Source organism: Schistocerca americana, chromosome 1 (assembly GCF_021461395.2).
Source record: "Schistocerca americana isolate TAMUIC-IGC-003095 chromosome 1, iqSchAmer2.1, whole genome shotgun sequence".
NCBI lineage: Eukaryota > Metazoa > Arthropoda > Insecta > Orthoptera > Acrididae > Schistocerca > Schistocerca americana.
Window position 1 is genome coordinate 980,482,362 of NC_060119.1, and position 20,425 is coordinate 980,502,786.

The 20,425-nt window shown below is 41.5% G+C and overlaps 1 protein-coding gene across 1 annotated transcript in view; it reads left to right on the forward strand.

Annotated features, from left to right (window-relative positions):
- Positions 1-16,832, forward strand: part of LOC124548342 (LIM/homeobox protein Awh) — a 322,587-nt gene extending 305,755 nt beyond the window's left edge. The window contains exon 6 of the mRNA XM_047125168.1: positions 12,555-16,832. Coding sequence (XP_046981124.1) covers positions 12,555-12,622 — 68 coding nt within the window. The 3' untranslated portion in view covers positions 12,623-16,832. The remainder of the gene's footprint in view (positions 1-12,554) is intronic.
- The last annotated feature ends 3,593 nt before the right edge of the window (positions 16,833-20,425 follow it).

Sequence of the window (20,425 nt, forward strand, 5' to 3'; positions counted from 1 at the left end):
CACCTCATAGACTCCCTCTACCCTCTCCCTGTCCATTTACTTCTCCCCCTCACTCTGTCCATCTCAACCTGTCACCAGCCATCCTCACCGCCACATGTAACCTCTGCAGTATAGTTCAATAAAGTAGGCTGCTACTACTGCCTAAAATACCCATCATGCAGTGCAAGCTACATATAATGGGCTTAAAAATCATTTGCCCCTGATGTACAGGCAGCCATGCAAAGCAAGTCGATAAGGCAAGCTGATACTGTTCCTGTGCAACATACCTTTCATGCAGGTATGCTTATATGACTGGGGTTGGGAAAGCAAGTTTTCATCTTTATTTCCACAACTATTGGAGCCAGGAGGTTGTAAAGCATGCAATGCTGATACTTATGAGATCTACTGTTTCTGTGCCAAACTTAGTTGAAATCGATCCAGGGGATTTGGAGGAGATCCTGGGCATACATACATACACACACTCTGCTTTATATTTATGTAACAGATTTACAGAAAACCATTCTCTAAATTTTCTGCCAAATCACTGTCAGTCAACTTAGTGCAGCTTTGTTCTGGGCTGCTTTTACAAGTTGATGTGCAGTGTAAGTCAGCCTTCACACACTTGCATTTTCCTCCACAACCTTGAATCGAGTAATATGTTGTCTGGAGCTGATGACACTTCCATGTGAGTTGGAGAGTCGGGTGAATTTCTTTCCAACCCCAGTTTCTGGGATCCGAGCTGTTTTCCAACTATGGCTGAACTTGTGGGTATACTCAATAGGGGTGGAGGCATGCAGTGTTATTAGTGAGTGGCGAATGAGAGAATATGACAGCATTGCTTGCCTGCCCCTTAGGTACATTAAAGCATTGAAATCTGATATCGCTTAAGGTGTCACCACCAGGATCCTTTCCTGTTTTTGTGTAGAGAGAGAGAATGGATGTTAAACGCTTTTGCAATGGCCTCAGGAGACGAAGTTCGATCGTTGAATATTTGTGGAATATTATGAAGATACAAGGATCGGTTGAATAGTTGGAAAGTCTATAACTTCCCTTAACCAAACATAGCTAAAGTGCTGTTGCAACCATTTATTGCATTAAGAAATAGGAGTGCTTCCTTGGAGTTGTGGATTTGAGTGGTGTTACGTACACCTTGTTCTGAGGCTGCCTGTACCTTCATCATGGAAATATCTTTGTCAGCTGGAACAAGAGCTATAAGTAGCATGAGAAGTTTCTTCATGGATGATGGCTGCAGCTGCTTCCATCATACTGATTGGCTCATCTTCTTCAATGACAGCTCGTTAATTGTACCAATGGTTCTACAGAGTACGGCCACTGCCACGAAAACGAACAAATAACGGCGTGTAGAGGGGGGCGAGGTGGAATGGCTGGGGAGCTGCCATTGTGGCAAAGAAGACTCCATCATCGCGTAATTTTCAGTCAACATGTTTTTTAGGGTTTTTATTGAAATCTTGATGATAATGGACTTCTGTAGCTACTAAGTACAAAACACTGTTGACGAGATCGGCAAACTTTCTATCGAAATAATCATCGCTTTTCTCCGCGTTCTCAAGCAGTAGTGTTTCAAAGAATGGACTTCAAACATTCCGCGACGCTTTTGGAGTGTTTTCTTTCTTTCAGACAGTGAGTCACATTTTTCAGCATATATGAAACAGTATTTTTTAAAACTGAATGGATAAGACGAAGACCATCTCAAACCTTATGTAGCTTTCTGGTTAATTAGTTTCTTTACATAACGTTGCTTAATACATTCACGGCGTTTTGTAGAAGAGTATGAGCCCTAGCCTTCCGTTCCTTGCTGACGTGTATCGTAGTTTCCAATCCCTTCGCCACTTGTGCCTCTTCTTCCAAAATAGATTTTTTTAGGATCAGTCTGTTGACTAATCTGATGCGGCAGCCCACGAATTCCTCTCCTACGTTAACTTCTTCATCTCAGAGTAGCACTTGCACCTTACGTTCTCAATCATTAGTTGGATATATACTCTATGTGATCAAAAGTATCCAGACACCCGGCTTTCTTGGGCAATGGCAGCCCATTCATCACGGAGTGCTGCACCAAAGAGAGGTATCGATGTCGGTCGGTAAGGCCTGGCTCGAAGTCGGTGTTCCGAAACATCCCAAATGTGTTCTATAGGATTCAGGTCAGGACTCTGTGCAGGCCAGTCCATTACAGGGATGTTATTGTCGTGTAACCACTCCACCACAGGCCGTGCATTATTAACAGGTGCTCGATCGTGTTGAAATATGGAATCCCCATCCTCGAATTGCTCTTCAACAGTGGGAAGCAAGAAGGTGCTTAAAACATTAATTTAGGCCTGTGCTGTGATAGTGCCACGCAAAACTACAAAGGGTGCAAGCCCCCTCCATGAAAAATACGACCACACCTTAACACCACCGTCTCCGAATTTTACTGTTGGCGCTACACACACTGGCAGATGACGTTCACCGGACATTCGCCATACACACACCCTACCATCGGATTGCCACATTGTGTACCGTGATTCGTCACTCCACACAACGTTTTTCCACTGTTCAATCGACCAATGTTTACGCTTCTTACACCTAGCGAGGCGTCGATTGGCGTTTTTCGGCGTGATATATAGTTTATGAGCAGCCGCTCGACAATGAAATCCAAGTTTTCTCACCTCCCGCCTAACTGTCACAGTACTTGCAATGGATCCCCATGCAGTTTGGAATTCCTGGGTGATGTTCTGGATAGATGTCTGCCTATTACACATTACGACCCTCTTCAACTGTCGGCGGTCTCTGTCAATCAACAGACGAGGTCGGCCTGTACGCTTTTGTGCTATACGTGTTCCTTGACGTTTCCACTTCACTATCACATCGGAAACAGTGGACCTAGGGATGTTTAGAAGTGTAGAAATCTCGCGTACAGACGTATGACGCAAGTGACACCAGACACCTGACCACGTTCGAAGTCCGTAAGCTCCGTGGAGCGCCCCATTCTGCTCTCTCACGATGTCTAATGACTACTGAGGTCGCTGATATAGAGTACCTGGCAGCATGTGTCAGCACAATGCACCTAATATGAAAAACGTATGTTTTTGGGGATGTTCGGTTACTTTTGATCACATAGTGTACCAATCTCTCTCGTCTCCTATAGTTTTTACCCTCTACAGCTACCTCTAGTATCATGGAGGATATTCCCTGATGTCTTAACACATGTTCTCTCATGCTCTTCCTTCTTATTGTCAGTGTTTTCCATACGTTCCTTTCTTTCCCGATTCTGCGGAGAACTTCTCATTTCTTATCTTATTAGTCCACCTAATTGTAAACATTCGTCTGTAGCACCGCATCTCAAACACTTCGATTCTCTCAGAAATTTCTTACTCAATTTAAGGCCTATGTTTGATACCAATGAACTTCTCTTGGCCAGGAGTGCCCCCTTTGCTTGTGCTAGTCTGGTTTTTATATCTTTGCTTTGTCCGACGCAGGTTATACTTCGCTACTTCGTGATCACCAATTTTGATGTTAAACTTCTCCCTATTGTCATTTCTGCTACTCCTCATAACTTTTGTCTTTCTTAGATTCAGTCGCAGTCCATATTCTGTACTCATTAGATTTTTCATACCACTCAACAGATCCTGTAAGTTTTCTTTACATTCACAGAGGACAGCAGCCTTTCTTTTATTTCCGTCATTGCTGCTTCGATATGCAGATTGAAGAGTAGAGCTGAATGAATGCATCCATGTCTTACACCCTTTTTAGTCTTAATACTTCGTTCTAGGTTTTCTAATCTTACAGTTCCTTGTTGGTTCTTATACATGTTGTATATCACCCGTCTTTCCGTACAGATTACTCCACCGTTTCTCAGAATTTCGTCGTACCGTTTTACACTGTTGAACGCTCTTTCTAGATCGACAAAACTATGAGCGAGTCTTGATTTTTCTTCAGTCATACTTCCATTATCTAGCGCAACGCCATAACTACCTCTCTGGCGCCTTTATCTTTACTAAAATCAGACTAACCGTCATCTATCAGATTTGCTTTCCCATTCTTCTATATATTATCCTTGTCTGCTGCTTGGACGCATTAGCTGTTAATGTCATTGTGCGACGCTTCTCGAACGTACCTTCCCTTCCTATCTTCGAAATTGTATGGATGATATTTTTTCCGAAAGTCTAATGGTATGATGCTATATACCAATTTTAAAATCCGTATGGTTGCCACTCCCCCCAAATGATTTTAGAAATTCCGATGGAATTTTATCTATCCTTTCTGCCTTATTAGATCCCAAGTCTTCCAGAGTTCTTTTAAAGTCTGACTCATATGAGCCCCTGAGTCTTCCATATCGACGCTAATTTTTCTATCATGTCATCGGACAAGTCCTTCCCCTCATAGAAGCCTTCAATGTACTTTTTCCACCTCTATTCCTGGTTTGGTTTAAATGGCTCTGAGCACTATGCGACTTAACTTCTGAGGTCATCAGTCGCCTAGAACTTAGAACTATTTAAACCTAACTAACCTAAGGACATCACACACATCCATGCCCGAGGCAGGATTCGAACCTGCGACCGTAGCAGTCACGCGGTTCCAGACTGAAGCGCCTAGAACCGCACATCCACAACGGCCGGCCCTCTACTCCTCTCTGCGCCTAACAGTAGAATTCCATTTCACTCTTAATTTTACTACCCTTGCTTTTAGTTTCTCTGAGTGTTGTTTTGATCTTTCTGTAAAAAAATGGCTAAATGGCTCTGAGCACTATGGGACTCAACTGCTGAGGTCATTAGTCCCCTAGAACTTAGAACTAGTTAAACCTAACTAACCTAAGGACATCACAAACATCCATGCCCGAGGCAGGATTCGAACCTGCGACCATAGCGGTCTTGCGGTTCCAGACTGCAGCGCCTTTAACCGCACGGCCACTTCGGCCGGCGATCTTTCTGTATGTTGAGTCAGTTCTCCCCACGATCATTTCCATATCGATCGTTCCTGCAGCCATTTCGCCTTGTTTGTCCTGCACTTCCTATTTATTTCTTCTTAATGGATTTATTATAGTGTGTTCCTGCCTTTCATTGAACATTTTTGTACTTCTTTCGTCGATCAATTGAAGTATTTCTTCTGCCACCCAAGGTTTCTTCCTTGTGCGTGTATTAGACCGTCCAACCTCTGTGATGGACATTATTAGGAATGTCCACTCCTCTTCGAATGAACTGCCACTCTGGTATTTCTTACCGCAGTATACACATCCTTAGAGAGCTTCAAACGCATCCCACCATCCTCACTGCTTCAGTATCCCTCTTTCTTCCGCACTGATTCTTCCAGACCCTTCTCTTAAGCTTCAGTTTACGCTTAATCATTAGTAAATTGTGACCTGAATCTTTATCTGCTCCTGGTTACGCCTTATAGTCCAATATCTGATTTCTAAATCTCTGTTCAACCAATGTATAATCCAGGTGGAATCTACCGGTGCCTCTAGGTATTTTCCAAGTATACTTCCTCCCCTTGTTATTCTTGAGCCGAGTATTCGCTATTACTATATGAAATGTACTGCAGAACTCGATTAGTCTTTCTCCTCTCTTGTTCCTACTGTCAAGCCCTTTTCTCCCGTAACCCTTTCTTCTCTTTCTTCCCATACAACAGTGTTCCAGTCCCCCAACATTATTAGAGTTTCATCTCCCTTTGCATATTAATTTACCCTTTCAGTATCGTCATATACTTTCTCTATCTCTTCATCTTCTGCATGCAACGCTGTCGTGTGTATCTGAACGATCGTTGTCGGAGTCGATTTGCTGCCGAATCTGATGAGAACAACTCTGCCACTGAGCTGTTCACAGTAGCTCACCCTCGCCCTACTTTCCCATTCATAAAGAATCCTACTCCCATTCTCTGCTGCTGTTGATGTTACCCTGTATTCTACTATTCCTTCTGCTACGATAGCGTTCCAATCCCCCACGATTACTAAATTTTCATCTCCCTTTACATACTGAATTACCCGTTCAGTATCCTCATAAACTCTGTCTCTTCATCTACTGCTTGCGATATTGGCATATATACCTGAACTACCGTTATCGGCGTTGGTTTACTGTAGAATTTGATGAGAACTACCCTGTCACTGAACTGTTCATAGCAGCTCACTCTCTGCCCTACTTTCCCATTCATAACGAATCCTACTCCCACTATACCATTTATCATGTTCCTGCTGTTGTTGGTGTTACCCTATATTCGTCTCACCAGAAATCCTTATTTTCTTGCCATTTCACTCACTGACGTCCACTGTATCTATATTTAGCCTTTGCATTCCGCTTTTCAGATTTTCTAGCTTTCCTACTACATTCAAACTTCTGACATTTCAAGCTCTGACTCTTAGAATGGCCGGCCGGCGTGGCCGTGCGGTTCTAGGCGCGTCAGTCTGGAGCCGCGTGACCGCTACGGTCGCAGGTTCGAATCCTGCCTCGGGCATGGATGTGTGTGATGTCCTTAGTTTAGTTAGGTTTAAGTAGTTCAAAGTTCTAGGGGACTGATGACCTCAGCTGTTAAGTCCCATAGTGCTCAGAGCCATTTGAACCATTTGAACTCTTAGAATGTTATCCCGTCGTTGGTTATTCCACCTTCTTCTCCATGCTCACCTCCCCATTCCGTTGGTAGTCTTCTCCAGGAGATCCTAATGGGGGACTAATCCGGAATCTTTTTCCAATGGAGGCATCATACGACACTTTTTCAGTTAACGGCCACATTCCCTTTAATGCAGTGGTTTCCATTGCATTCTGCACCGGGTGGTAGGGTCCAGCATTATCCTTCTTTCAGTCCACAGGGAAGAAGAGAGAGTAATAAGAAACACAACAGAACGCAACAAACTGAACTGTCACGTACGACTTTAGTCAGTTCAAGACAAAAACTGATATAAACTGGACAGCGAAAGCGAAGGGGAACAGTGAATGAACGTTTTCATTGTTGGACGCCCAATCCTGATTTCAACGATACTGAAAACACAAGTCACGTCATCACGTCGGAAAAAATATTCCTTGTACAATTCTACACAAAAAGGGTCTAGTGCATATTTTAAGTCAGACAAATAGTTTGAGAGATGTGTGAGATCTGGAATAGGGTGCTGTTAATGCATAATTTTTGCAGCTTTTGTTGCTTAGTTACGTAAACAAATAAATTATTCTTTAATTTACATAACGGACTAAGCAACAAAAACTGCAAAGATTAAGCATTAACAGAACCCTAAGTCTTACCCATCTCTAAAACTATTAGTCTGACTTAAAATATGTACTAGACCCTTTTTGCGTAGAATTGTACAAGGAATATTTTTTTGTAGTTATAGCTGTCGTATAACAATGGACAATTTCCCGTAAAAAATTAAAAAGTGCTAGAAACTGACTTATGGCGTGGGAAAAAGCGGAGACTCGCTTTCCGTACAGGGGAAAATTTTTCTGTTTCTTACTACTACTAGCCGTAAATGAGTATTTTCCCGAAGATTCAAAACATTATACATTTTTTCCTCCCTATGTTGATTTTTGACTATTTTGCCTGAGATATGTCACATGATTGTTGTCTTCTGTATTCCCGATATACTTCTATCTCTCTGGAATCGGAGGATACGGGGGAAATGTTATGTTTCAGAATCCTCACTTAGAGTTCCATTCGCGGCTGCAACACGGAACTGAATATTTTCGGCTCTACTACACAACCGAATTTCTCTGATTTTATCCTCTACTACACAACCGAATTTCTCTGATTTTACCCTCTAGGTAACCCTAAGTCTTTACCAAGCAAACTGTCCACTCGTCATCAGTTATTCCTCATCTTCCTTCCTTTCAGGCAGAAAGTATACAGGATCTGTGACATATATGTGTTGCCGTTCTATATTTTTCGCTTCGAGGAATTTATTTCACTGCCTCCGTTTATTACTGTACATACAATTTAAGCCACAGCAGCCTTTATCTGCCATCGCGCCTCCCACATTTCTTAAACCGAATGGGGCTTCTTCATTTACCTCTTGTCTTCTCTCATTTCTTCGTTCTAAAATGTACAGAAAAAAGATGCATGTCTACACAATATAGAGAAGACTATCGACAAAACAACAGACCGCACATCATCGACTTTACTACTGTTTCCGGTGATTCTCCAGGCTCCACCAGATCTTGGGCACGCACCAACACGTTTTGAAGCGATATCAGAGTGAGCGGCATGACCGGTAGCTTACTACCGTGTGATACGATGCTACGAAATCCCATTGCAAGCATTCTTCATTGGTCAGCTACTTCCTGTCCTCAACCAGACATGCATCGTAAATCGTCATTTGCTACCTGTTGGTGTGCCACAGACAGCCAGGACTTAATATGAGTAGATCCATTAAAGAATAGCGATTTCGAACCAGAGATTTAAACAACGGTAGAGCTTCACGTCTCATCAGCGTCGATATCAACAGAGACGGAGCACAAGCACAGAAGGGAGAGGATCATGTATCCAATCAGCTGAGGCCTTTTCAAAGAAAACATCCCAGCATTCATCTGAAGCATTTACGGAAACCACGAAAACTAAAAAATATTGGACGGAGATTTGGAAACCTCTCTTGCCGAATACGACTTCCCCAACTGCATCACCACGCCCAGTATCATATGGTCTGCAGCTTAAATTAATTATGCAATGTCATCAACCGTGTGTTGAATCAGATTCGTGCTCCTCCTAACATTCCTTTCTGGTGTTTCTTTCCTTTTCGCTTCACTCTTTTCTGTTTCTCTAGTCAGTTATACTTAACCAAGCCATGACTCAGGAAAGATATACCAAAAAATACGAAAGATGCAGCTCCCCAACAGACCGCGTTTTCTTAGTACTAACAAAGTAACGTAATGCATCATACTGTGCCGCTGCATCTGGAACACGCCATGTCCTGCCCTTCTATTGTGTGATCACTAACTACTCTGCCTTACCGCTGTCATTATATCGCAATGCCAACGTAGACCAGTACATACATACATACATACCACCAACTCTTGTTTTCGCCAACACGCATGATTTCACCATCATTTAGCTCTTGAAATTGATATACAGTGCCTTTATCTTCCGTAAAAATCATCCGTTGTAATGATGCAAAAAATCACGCTATACAAGGCAATCCAAAATTAATATAGCGATTGCAGACGGCTACAAGTATTTAATTTATAGCGATCCATCCATACGAATACAGAGAATGGAAAAGGCTTTTCAAAATTTCGATCGTTGTGCTAGTGCAGCGAAAAGAAAACCGCCGCATGCGCTGTGATGCAAAAGTGAAAAGTTCCGTGCCAAAAGCAAAAGTAGTGATTCTCGTGAGAATTCTGGGTGCTAGAATTTAACATTTGTCGTTCTATCGGCACAGTGTAGATAAGACTGAATGATTTACTTCTCTTCATTTACCTGTTTCAACAAACATTTCGCTGGACTTGCTTGAGCAATAGCTAATGCCGCAGTTTGACACGTAATGCACGGATTACCTCTTTCAGCAGGGTGGAAAATGGCTCTGAGCACTACGGAACTTAACATCTGAGGTCATCAGTCGCCTAGAACTTAGAAGTACTTAAACCTAACTAACCTAAGGATATCACACACATCCATGCCCGAGGCAGGATTCTAACCTGCGACCGTAGCGGTCGCGCGTTTCCAGACTGAAGCGCCTAGAACAGCTCGGCTACGGTGGCCGGCGGCAGGGTGGAGCACCCTTATTTTGGGATATGGGGGTTCACACATTTTTAGATCCTCGTCTTCGAAACCTTTGGTTTGGTCATATTGGACACGACAACGCTGTGTTCTGCTCTTGGCCACGTAGATCTCCTGACCTCATACTCAAAACACGCATTTACAATGCGTTCGCTGCGGTTACTCCAAATGTGCTTCAAAATGTATGACGTGAAATTGATTACCGCCTAGATGTTGTCCTCGTGGCTAAGGGGAGTCACATAAAATACCAACTAAGTATGCAAAAAAATAACTTTCTTTTACACTCTCAGTAATTCTTATCAAGGATAAAATAATGGTATTGGGGCTTTTCTTAACTTCTGCTTAACGCGTCCTCTGCTTGGGTTAGATTCTGATATCCCGATGATTTTCAGTACCTGTTTTTGGATTTCGAATGATTGCTGTGAATTCCAAATTTTGAGACACAACAACAGCATCCGCAACCTTGCAACTAACATTTCCTATCAACTGATGGACTTTTACTACCTATGCCTATACTCCAAAAATCACTACCAATGGCACTCAAGTATGTACTTACTGCGCCGGCCGCTGTGGCCGAGCGGTTCTAGATGCCTCAGTCCGGAACCGCGCTGGTGCTACGGTCACAGGTTCGAAGCTTGCCTCGGGCATGGATGTGTGTGATATCCTTAGGTTAGTTAGCTTTAAGTAGTTCTAAGTTCTAGGGGACTGATGACCTCAGATGTTAAGTCCCATAATGCTTAGAGCCATTTTAACCATTTTTGTACTTACTGCTGTACCATGCAATTCCTTTCCAATGTACTGATGGACGAAGCCTGGAATGAAGGTCTCAGCACAAGATATAACGTTATCTCATATTCGCAACAATTACCACAAACGTTCCTTAGCGTTTGCTTGGAGTTTTGCTTGCAACCCATTCACTCTCTGCCTCTTAAAATTTTTCGTCTTTTATGTGACATAGCTTGAGTAGAAAACATATCTGTTCCATTTATTTTCCTCCGTAATATTGAGTGTTAATCCAACACGATCTATATACCACTTATTCTAAAAATATAAAATGGTGTTATAAGCACATTAAGAACAAATTCTTTTACTCCTTATACCCGTGTTGTGATCATTGAATTTCATATCAGCACACAGTTATTCCTCGCTGCTTGTGTAGAACTAATTTCAGTTGCACCTCATTAATCCTGCTTTTAAAAAATATACTTTTCTTATATTTCGTCGAGAATCCACCTTCATATTTTTCTGCAGTCAACGCCACTGGCACATCTTTGCACGAGGCAGACACATTTCCAAGATTGGATGGGAGAGTCATGCAGTTACCGTCCGAGATTATTCCCCGCAGCACCCTTCACATCACGAGGGTGTCTGGCGATGACTTTTGATCTACATGGATCCTCATTGATTAAGGTGTGTGGAACGTTCGTACAGGCGCCATTAATATCTAAGGAAATATCACTGGAACTCACATCCGACAGAAGGTCAGGCATAATCTAGTTCTCAAGGAGGACACGCGTACATACATACTTATACATACACATCTAAGTGGTAAAGTGCGGACCATAAATTGTCACACCTGCTGATTGCATTTCCTCACCCGGTTTTTTGATTGACTGCAGCTGCTGCAGAATTGTCAGTGAAGAATCTGATAAGTCTCAATTTTCTGTGACTACAAAAAGCTGTTTGCATTAGCGTCATAAAAATGCTGTTTTCACGCTGCTCTTCAGTTATCCTCGTTCGTATTTTTTTCTCTTTTTAGATTTTTGTTTCACTTCCGGTGATCCCAAGTAAAGATATCGTAGAAGTCACGGTGCTTACTGAGACTCAATTTCAATCTACCATTGTCCTTCTACAGTGCATGCGAAGATAACACTATTATCGCAGCGCATTATCTTCCTTCGAGGATAATTGATCGGTAATTTCGAGAACACTTAGTCTGAGCATCACTATATAGATTGCGCAGTTAAACTATACTTCAAAAACATTTCAGAAATATGCTTCCACAATAGAAAATGTGGTTTTCTGTTTTCGAATTTCGGACCGAAATGTACATTATTTGTCTGAGCGGTGTAGTATAGTGAAGGGAATGCATAAACTGACGTCGCTAATGCACAGTAGTGCGGTTTGCTCCATCCGTACGTAACAAGTAGCGTAAACAATTTGCATCACCAATATTTGGCCAGCGAGAAAAGGAGAGCAGTGCCTACAATGCAAACTCTTCAGGCTGTGCGACATTGTGCCAGGTAAAGTCGAAAATCTCTGCTCAGTGTCTCATGAGTTGAGGACGTATAACAGTGTTTAACGTTAGTACAGAAGGAGCAAGACTCTAATTGGGGTAGAGTGGGGGGCAGGGGGGGGGGGGGAGGATGGAAATCGGCGGTGTTCTCCCAACCTTCTCCCAACATTTACCATAAACGATTTAGAGTAAACACGGAAAATTTAAACCTAGGTGATTGGATAGGGATTTGATCTACCCTCTTCAGGAGTAGCAGTCGGCTGTTTTACCACTGTGTCACTTCGCCTGTTATGTAGACACTGGTCCGCCAAAACGATGCACTATACTAGCAGTCCCCACGTCTACCAACGCGTTATGGACATACACTGAACACTTGGTGTTCATGAAGGAGGAAAGCCAATGCAAACCGCTTGCTCTAGGATCTTCCCAAGGAGAGAATTACGGATTTTCGCTCTCTCCCCAAGCATTTTGCAGAATATGGTAACGGACTTGGACTGTTGACGTAGAATGGTTTTCACTTCGGTAGAAAATTAATCACAGACACTCCGAGACACAGCAAGCATTGCTCGTGGTTTATAAAATGGTTTAGAAGTTGCAAAGCACCCTTCTGCTTCATACTGTGTGTTAATCGTGCACCCTGATTTTGTGTCTGCAGCGCAAGACTCTTCGATGGACGAGCTGTCCTCCGACTCGATGGTGCAGTGCATGCGCGGCGAGGTATGAGACGCGCCCACGGCGCTGGCGGGCCACCTGGACGACGGGTGACTGCTGGCGCCGCGCGCGGCCGCCGGTCGAAGCTGCCTATGACGCCCACTGCCGCCTCGCTCGCTCGGTGCCGTCTCCGTTAGTGGACGGACTGCGCGTCTTACTAGGGGACGTGATAAGCAAGCTACTCGTCCACGTTACACACTGGCACCACAAGGACTGCTGGAAACGCTAATACTTGGTTATCCTTCTCACTGTTTTTGTTACTGATCGTCCTGTACTTGAAAGCTGAAATATGCGAATGATTCTTGCCTTAATTGTAAACCAGTAACTTATGTCTATGCTGCTAGACTTAGTCTGTACGATAAAAGAAGACTGTCATTGTCTGTGTGGCTCCTACATAATTTATTTTTCTTCTGTAGTCGTTAATTCGCCACAGATACTGATAGAAAAAACGTACGTTAAGATGAGACCTTCAGTTTTCACGTCTTGAGTTCTGAAGACAGTCTCAGGCGTGTAATAGTGCTGCTGTGTATATATGAGCTCACTGCAGTCTTTAGGAACTATGATCTAATCGACGCAAAGAAAAAGCTGTCCTCTTCAGAATATCGCTTAAATGCCACAAAGTATCGCCACAGAGCTGTGCATTGCACAAACTGCTGGAGGATATGCCTTTACTATTTTGATCACGCAAATGTAACCTCGTTTCAGAAGATATCGTATATAAAATGTGGAGCGAGCTTTTCTCCAATTATCTGCCATCCGTGCTTTTCACCATAGTGTAACATCAGTGTATTAAATGGAATGTCAAAGCTTTGCTTAAACTCTTGTATAAACATTGACTTTATTTAAGTCACTGCATTTTGCCGAGAACTGTCCGTTCTGAAAAAGATAGAATCCTGCGAACATTTCTTGTACTGTTTGAAATCAGCCTCAAGAACCTAATAACCGGCATGAGTGAATATCTTATACAAATGACTGTATCCAGTGACTGAAAACTTTTTTGAAACTGTGTTTCTGTTTCAGAAGCCAAGATATTATCTGTTGAACTGTGTACAGTACTTGGATGTTAAAAAGTTCTAAAAAGTTATTTACTAAGCTTTCCGGTATTAATGTATTCTCTACCTGTAGAATCTTACATGTTTGACTATTTAGTCATTTGGTATGGAGACTATCAGTGTAATTATAAACAAATGCTTACTGCAGCCCTCATCACATTTGTCGACAAGGTGTTAATGTACTCTTCGCCTTCGTTGTCAGTTACCAGTTTAACAATAAAATTGTCGTCGTTCTCATCTTAAGATGTATACAGTATCTCTTGAGATGCAAGAAGCAAAAATTAAAATGTTTTCTATGTCGTTTACTTACATCCAAAGCGTAAGAAAATTAATCTTGCCATACTTATTGACTTGTGATACTGTTTATGTTCGCCTACTTTGAAATCTAGGCGACTGTGGTTTTCATTTCGGCCTCAAAGTACCTATCTGCGGTTATTAAATTTCATATATCGTGATGTACGAAATTTTTTGTGGATTGAGTGTTAGAATCTAATTAAGGTCTTAGTTGCAAAATTCCTAATTTAACACTGATGACGCCCTCGAGGTGAATAATGATACGCCGTTCATCTTCAGTCTTTCTACAATTATTCTGGTAGCGTTACTGGCCACGAAAGCCAGTGCCAACCTAACTACATAAATTCCAACGGAGAGATGCAAGCGAATGAAGGCGAGTGAGAAAATTATGTTCCCCTGCCGTGTTATCCGCATTACATGGTCAGAAAATAATCTATTGAATCTGTGCATGTAATTTCTTAATTGTTGCAAACGTTTTCCTCTTGGAGTCGTTACACATTTGAATAACGAGTCTCTTCCAAGTGGAACACGCCATCTGTATGTCCATTGTGTATTTGTCTTATCCAATACAGTGTACTTCTGCCTCTGTTCGCATTCTCTGCGCTCAATAGCTTGCATTTAATCGACAAGGGAGCTAAAGCTTACTTCAAACATGTAAAACATTCTCCGTATTCTAGCACCTTCAGACAGGAATTTCAGATTGAAACAACTCTACACAGTTCTTAATATAATATATTTATTCACCTAGGCCACCTGTTTTCTGCCAGAATCGTTGAAGGCATCGTAGCAAGCCTTCACACAAATGACAGTACACACAGCAAGCGTATTGTGCTATATGCGCTATGCTCATGACTTCTCGTTCTAGCAGGATACCGGAACCAGTGAGGCATTTTGAATGACATTATGAATTTCTTTACAGCACTCAAGGTCCATTGAAACGAAGAGTATGAAGATTGATGCTTGTCGTGGTTTGCAGTGAAAATTTTTCGCAAAAAATGGCAGTAAATGTAGTAAATATGGAGACCTAGGTGGCCCCCTGTCGTCACAGCGCTGTTTGCGCCCCGTTACCCAATGTTTACGTCGCAAAGCACGTGAAACTGTACTGAACCAACTTTCGTATTTAGCACATTCTCTTGTGAAACTTTTCGTTGCAAACCACATCATGAATCATTATACCCTACATTTCAAGGACATGAATTGTGTTACAGTTGTAGCTACTTGCAATAATAACACGTAGCTGTCTCAGTTTCTGGATGGGTAAAAGCGAAGTTGAGACCATAATAATTTCTCCTTTGTGTACCGTCACTACACGGACACCTCTTTTCGATATCTACAACACTTTAAGAAATATTTGTGTTACTAGCTGAGGTGACACGCCGGGAAGCCTGGACCAATGCTGCATTTGACCGGGTGCGACGTACCCTTTCTCTGGGCCACTGGCCGTACAAAAGCAAAGATGGAAGCTATTTCGTTGGATTTTGCCCCTGACAGTGGAAAAGGCGTCGACTGCGTCACAGTGGAAGATATTTTGTGAACATTACATATTCTGAAACCAACCACAGCGTCATCAGTTTATTCTATTTAACAGAAACAAATTGTCAAACATATTCTGACCGCCACTGGGACACAGACTCGACATTTGATGACAGTGCAGTATTTTCAAAACAACTCTCGCTTCTTGAGGTCATCCATGACAACGAAGTGATTTGTCAGCCTGCGACACTGAACCTTCTGTTTTCCTTTTTTCGTGCCCTGTATTTCAGACCGGGCGATGGGATCCAAAATTAAGGCAGTGGGATGGCATTCGGGAGGAGTGGGATTCAGATTCCCGTCGACTCACTCCAATTTAGCATTTTCTAAATCGCTGAAAGCGTATGGCGGGATGGATCCTATGAATAGGACACTGCCGATTTTGTTGTGAAGGTGCCTGTGAGGATGTATTGATTGGTGCTAATAGTGGAAGTTAATGGGCAAAGTGAGCAGCCGTGGAAAATCGCTCTCTTATGTAAGTACTGTCATCCGTAATATGCAATACATAATGCATACTCCTCAAACAACACTGTTGTATCTTCAGAGCATTATTTCTGGTAGATTGCTTTTTGTAGATTGTTGTAGATGTTCACTGCATCCTTCTCCGCCCGGGCATTTCAACCACATCATCTTAACCTTCTTCAATACCTACAACTTTTCTCTTGTATTTCAACTGCAATCTTGCCTTTGCATTCGTAATTTTCTTTCAACCGAGCATGTTCTGCTCCAGTATGGAAATATGTCGTTAATTCTAACGGTTGTGTTTGCACGCACTCACTCATTTTCTTGAATTCTCGGTTGATTTTTAGCAGTAATCCGTTTTTGTTGTAACAATAGTCTTATTACTAATGTTCATCGAAAGCCAGACGGTTGCAAGAAAAAGCATTCATTCCTTATCAAACAAAGGTCCGTTCATGTGATGCTCAGAAGCCCTTCAGAGGAACAGTCTAAACAAAGCAGATTTGTGAGATTTTGCTTGAAGTATCAGTCCTGTAACCAAAATTTTACTTTAAGTCTTAATGTATCTGCGTGTATAATGATAAGATAATGCATAAAATAAATAACGTTCTTCCAGATTAAAATTTTTTGTCCTAATATAAGACGAATTCTCGAAAAAAGACAAGATAATTAACGCTACAAATTTATTACTTGCCACATCAGTATTTTTAGCAATCGCTTAAAATATCTGAACCTGAGGTCTCCATACCAAAGGCACATATAGAGCAATTTCTTTCTAATTACAAAAATGTTACTAAGTTGTAATGTCACTGTTTCATCTTAGCCTGAGAATTTCACCAGTCTGTGCTATAGTGTTTTGTATATATTCATGTTATGGATTAGATCTTTTTCAGTGTACATAAATTGTTTGTAAATAATATATATTATATCTCTATGAGAAGTACAAAGTGTTTTATTACACCCAGTCCTCACATCCACGGAGATCAATGCACAATTTCATCTCAAGCTGTTGACTGTAAGCTCTGAACAGCGTCTTTGCTCAAGGTACTGTAATTAATTTGATACTTAGCCAGTAATTTCTAAATATTCTTTCTGATTGCAACAAACATAACAACAAAAAATGAACGTCTCTTGTTTCAATATCTGAATGTTTATCGATACAGACATCCAGTTAGTTGTTACTTTGGACTGTGCCTCTTTCCTTTATCGCCACGTACAACACAAAAAGGCCTCACAAATAAATTACCCTCCGACTGTTTGGTTCTCTTCATACCTCAGTTAGTTGAAGGTTTTTGTTTTAACTTGAGACAACTAAATATCTCAAACTACAAATCGTACGAAAAAATTTACTAGCTAATAATTTAATATTAATATAGGTGACATCTGCCTGTGCTACAACTGGCCACCGCCTAATCACCCCGCCTAACCACCCCTCCTGTATGAGGGGATCAACTTTCTATTTTAAAATGGGAAACCCCTTCCTATTTTTACTGCATATTCGGATTCCACCCCAAAAAATACTTATGGTTTACTTCAACCACTGTTTCACATTCGTGCGTGGTAGATGACGCTGTAATCGACAAGTATTAAGTGCGCCTATTTTTGCAGCTGAGACCCGATGCATTTGATTCTGCGTTTCATTTGCGATGTAAACGTAAATTTGTGCGTTTTAATGGTTGATATTGATGTTCAAACGTTGCTTGAGTACTGAAAATGTGAATATACAGGACCTTGACATTTCTGGCAGATCAGCTGCATGAATGATAACACAGTTTCCGTTCCCTACTGGATTGATTGCGGAGACTCTCCAACCATCGGAATGCTTGACTCCGGCTGGTTACCCTCGAGCCTCGCCATAAGAGTGACTGATTTCGGCGTGTGTTTCCATCCAATCGCCGTCAACTCTCGCGCTGGCCGCTACGCGGCTAACAGCAGAAAACAACCCAGAACCATTATAATAAGGTAAAATGTCCATGAAGTGACAGTGACAGGCACACCTGTCTTCGATACTCGCCGAAATGAAGAACCCCAATGCTGAGATGCAAGGGACTCACCAATATCAAGCACCCTAGTGGGAATAAAAGCTATTAAATCCACATCGTTGTTCCTGGATCACCCTAACGTAGTTTCTACCCAGACATTGAAACGGTTGACCGTATTTTACTGTACAGTCAAATTTCCAACACCAAAGTAAATTTCGAATATAGATATCAACCGGTAGGACACAAAGCTTTAGGGACACCAGGGGAATCGCGCCGCCATAAGGAAAAACGACTTTTGACGTATATAAAAATTAATTATAACTACATAAATATAATATGACTCTACAGAAATTTGGTTATCCACTTTTTTGTTTCTTGTATTTTCACTCTAAGTGCATTACAACTTTTTTAAATTGAATGTCTGCACAGTGGTGCCGTTTTCCCATATCTGGCTAATTCTGCCACACCCATGTCGTCTGCTATAAAACTAAGAAAATAACGGAAAATACAGTAAATCAAATAACTTAATAAAAGATTTATTAAATAATCATATAATATTTTTATACAGTTCATGTTTACAACCATTAATACACATGAAAAAGGTTAAAGTTAAGTTTTAGAGTCTCTGTCCAGAGTCACAAACACAATTGTCTGGGGAATCAGCAGCACTAGCCACGAAGTGAGCCCATTGTCCACACTGCTTACAGCTGAACCAAGGCACATTGAAGCTGTACTCTCCACAAACAAGGCACAGTTCAAGATTATCTGATCTTTTGTCGAAAATGTCGTCTTCATCTTCATTGCGTAAGACTTTTTCGTCTAAATCTATCTTGTGTTCACTTGACGATTCCTCCAATTTAATTCTACAGAATGAAGATAGTAGTTTGCTTTTCCTGGATGACAAATTCTTTTTTCACTATAATACCTGTTTTACATGGTAGTCGTATTTCCTTCCAAAAGGTTCGTTGCTGCTTTCTTGGCAGTTAATTCTTTCTTGATAATTTTTACATTCGCTGACCTCAAGAATTTTCAGAGGAGTAGACGTTAAAATAGCAGAGTGACTTACTCGCTTTGGATTTCCCTCAGCGTTAATCACTGCCGCGTTGGGCATTGATGATAGCTTATCGAAAAACTTTAGAAAATTTTTCCAACTTTACTTCCTGACGACGTTCGGGAGTACTCAGGAACTCCAAGCAAACCATCTACAGTGTATACATCAAGCCCCTCAGCTTCAAAAGGGTTGTTCTCTGTCTCTTGAGGGTAGTTCCTCTGTTGTAGTATAGGTCGACTTATGTTTGTACGAAGCTCTGCGAAGTCGTCGTTACCGTTGGAATGACTGACCGCTTCATCTTCTCGGTCATCTATCACGAATGGTTATACAGTCAGAGATGGTGCAAAATCCTCTTCTTTAAATTTATCTGCATTTACTTTCAAACACACAAAAGCGTTTCTGAATTGTTGCCACATTCAGAGACGCAACATTGAATCCGTTAGCCATGTCATATGGTGTTTTCTTTCCATATAAATCTGATCTCATGAATTTGTCACACCCCTTATTGAAAGCATTTTTCAGCAGACACAGGAAATATGACGTCAGGTGGTTGTATTTTTTGGGATGTAAGCTAAGGAATTGATTACACATGAATGTGGTTTTACTCTCAAAACTCATCTGAATCCAGCCATATATGACTTATATGATTCTCGAGTAAGAGCAGAATTGGTTAATCCTTTGAAGACTTTGTGAATTTACTGAAGTGTTTTAGCCCATCAAGGAAAACGTCTTCATTAAACCATCCGTTGTGTGAACATTTGTAATGGGCTCCAGCTGGTCCTCCTCTCTTGAGTAAGGGAGTCGTCCTTTTTCTGAGAACAATGAACATCAGCAGGATGTACTGTCCAGAAGCACTCGTAGAGCACACAACTGTAATATTGCGTCATCTTTCCCAGCTGGTCACATCTCGAACTTGTTTTTTACCTTTAGGCCTTAAAATATGACCCAGTTTCTACAATGAAGAAATATAAGTCTCGTCCATGTTGAATGCAGTGTATGGTTCAAATTTATATTTATCCATAACTGAATTTAGATTTTTGAAAAATTGTTTGACTTCCTTTTTATTGAACTCAGTCACTCTGCTAATACTTGTTGCAGACGGTTTTCGCAAAGAAATTTGAAGATTTCTCCCTCCAAATCCTCATATCCAATCTTCCCCTGCTATTTTCCTTACTTGAAGATCCTCTGCCGAATCATATGCCAACTGTTTCAAATCTGTAACAGTAATTCCATGAAAAAGGTTTGCTAGACCAATGACTCATTTTGTCAGTTCCGCTTCCGCTTGCTTGTTAAAAATTGGAGGTCTACTCAAAATGGGGTTCGAGGTTTTTCTTATTTTTCAATCTACCTCAAAGCGTAGACCTAGGTACCTGAAATGCCAATGCAACACTTCTAACTGATTTTCCCTCAGCAACCTGTTGCATGACAGCCTAAAGATCTTCTTGAG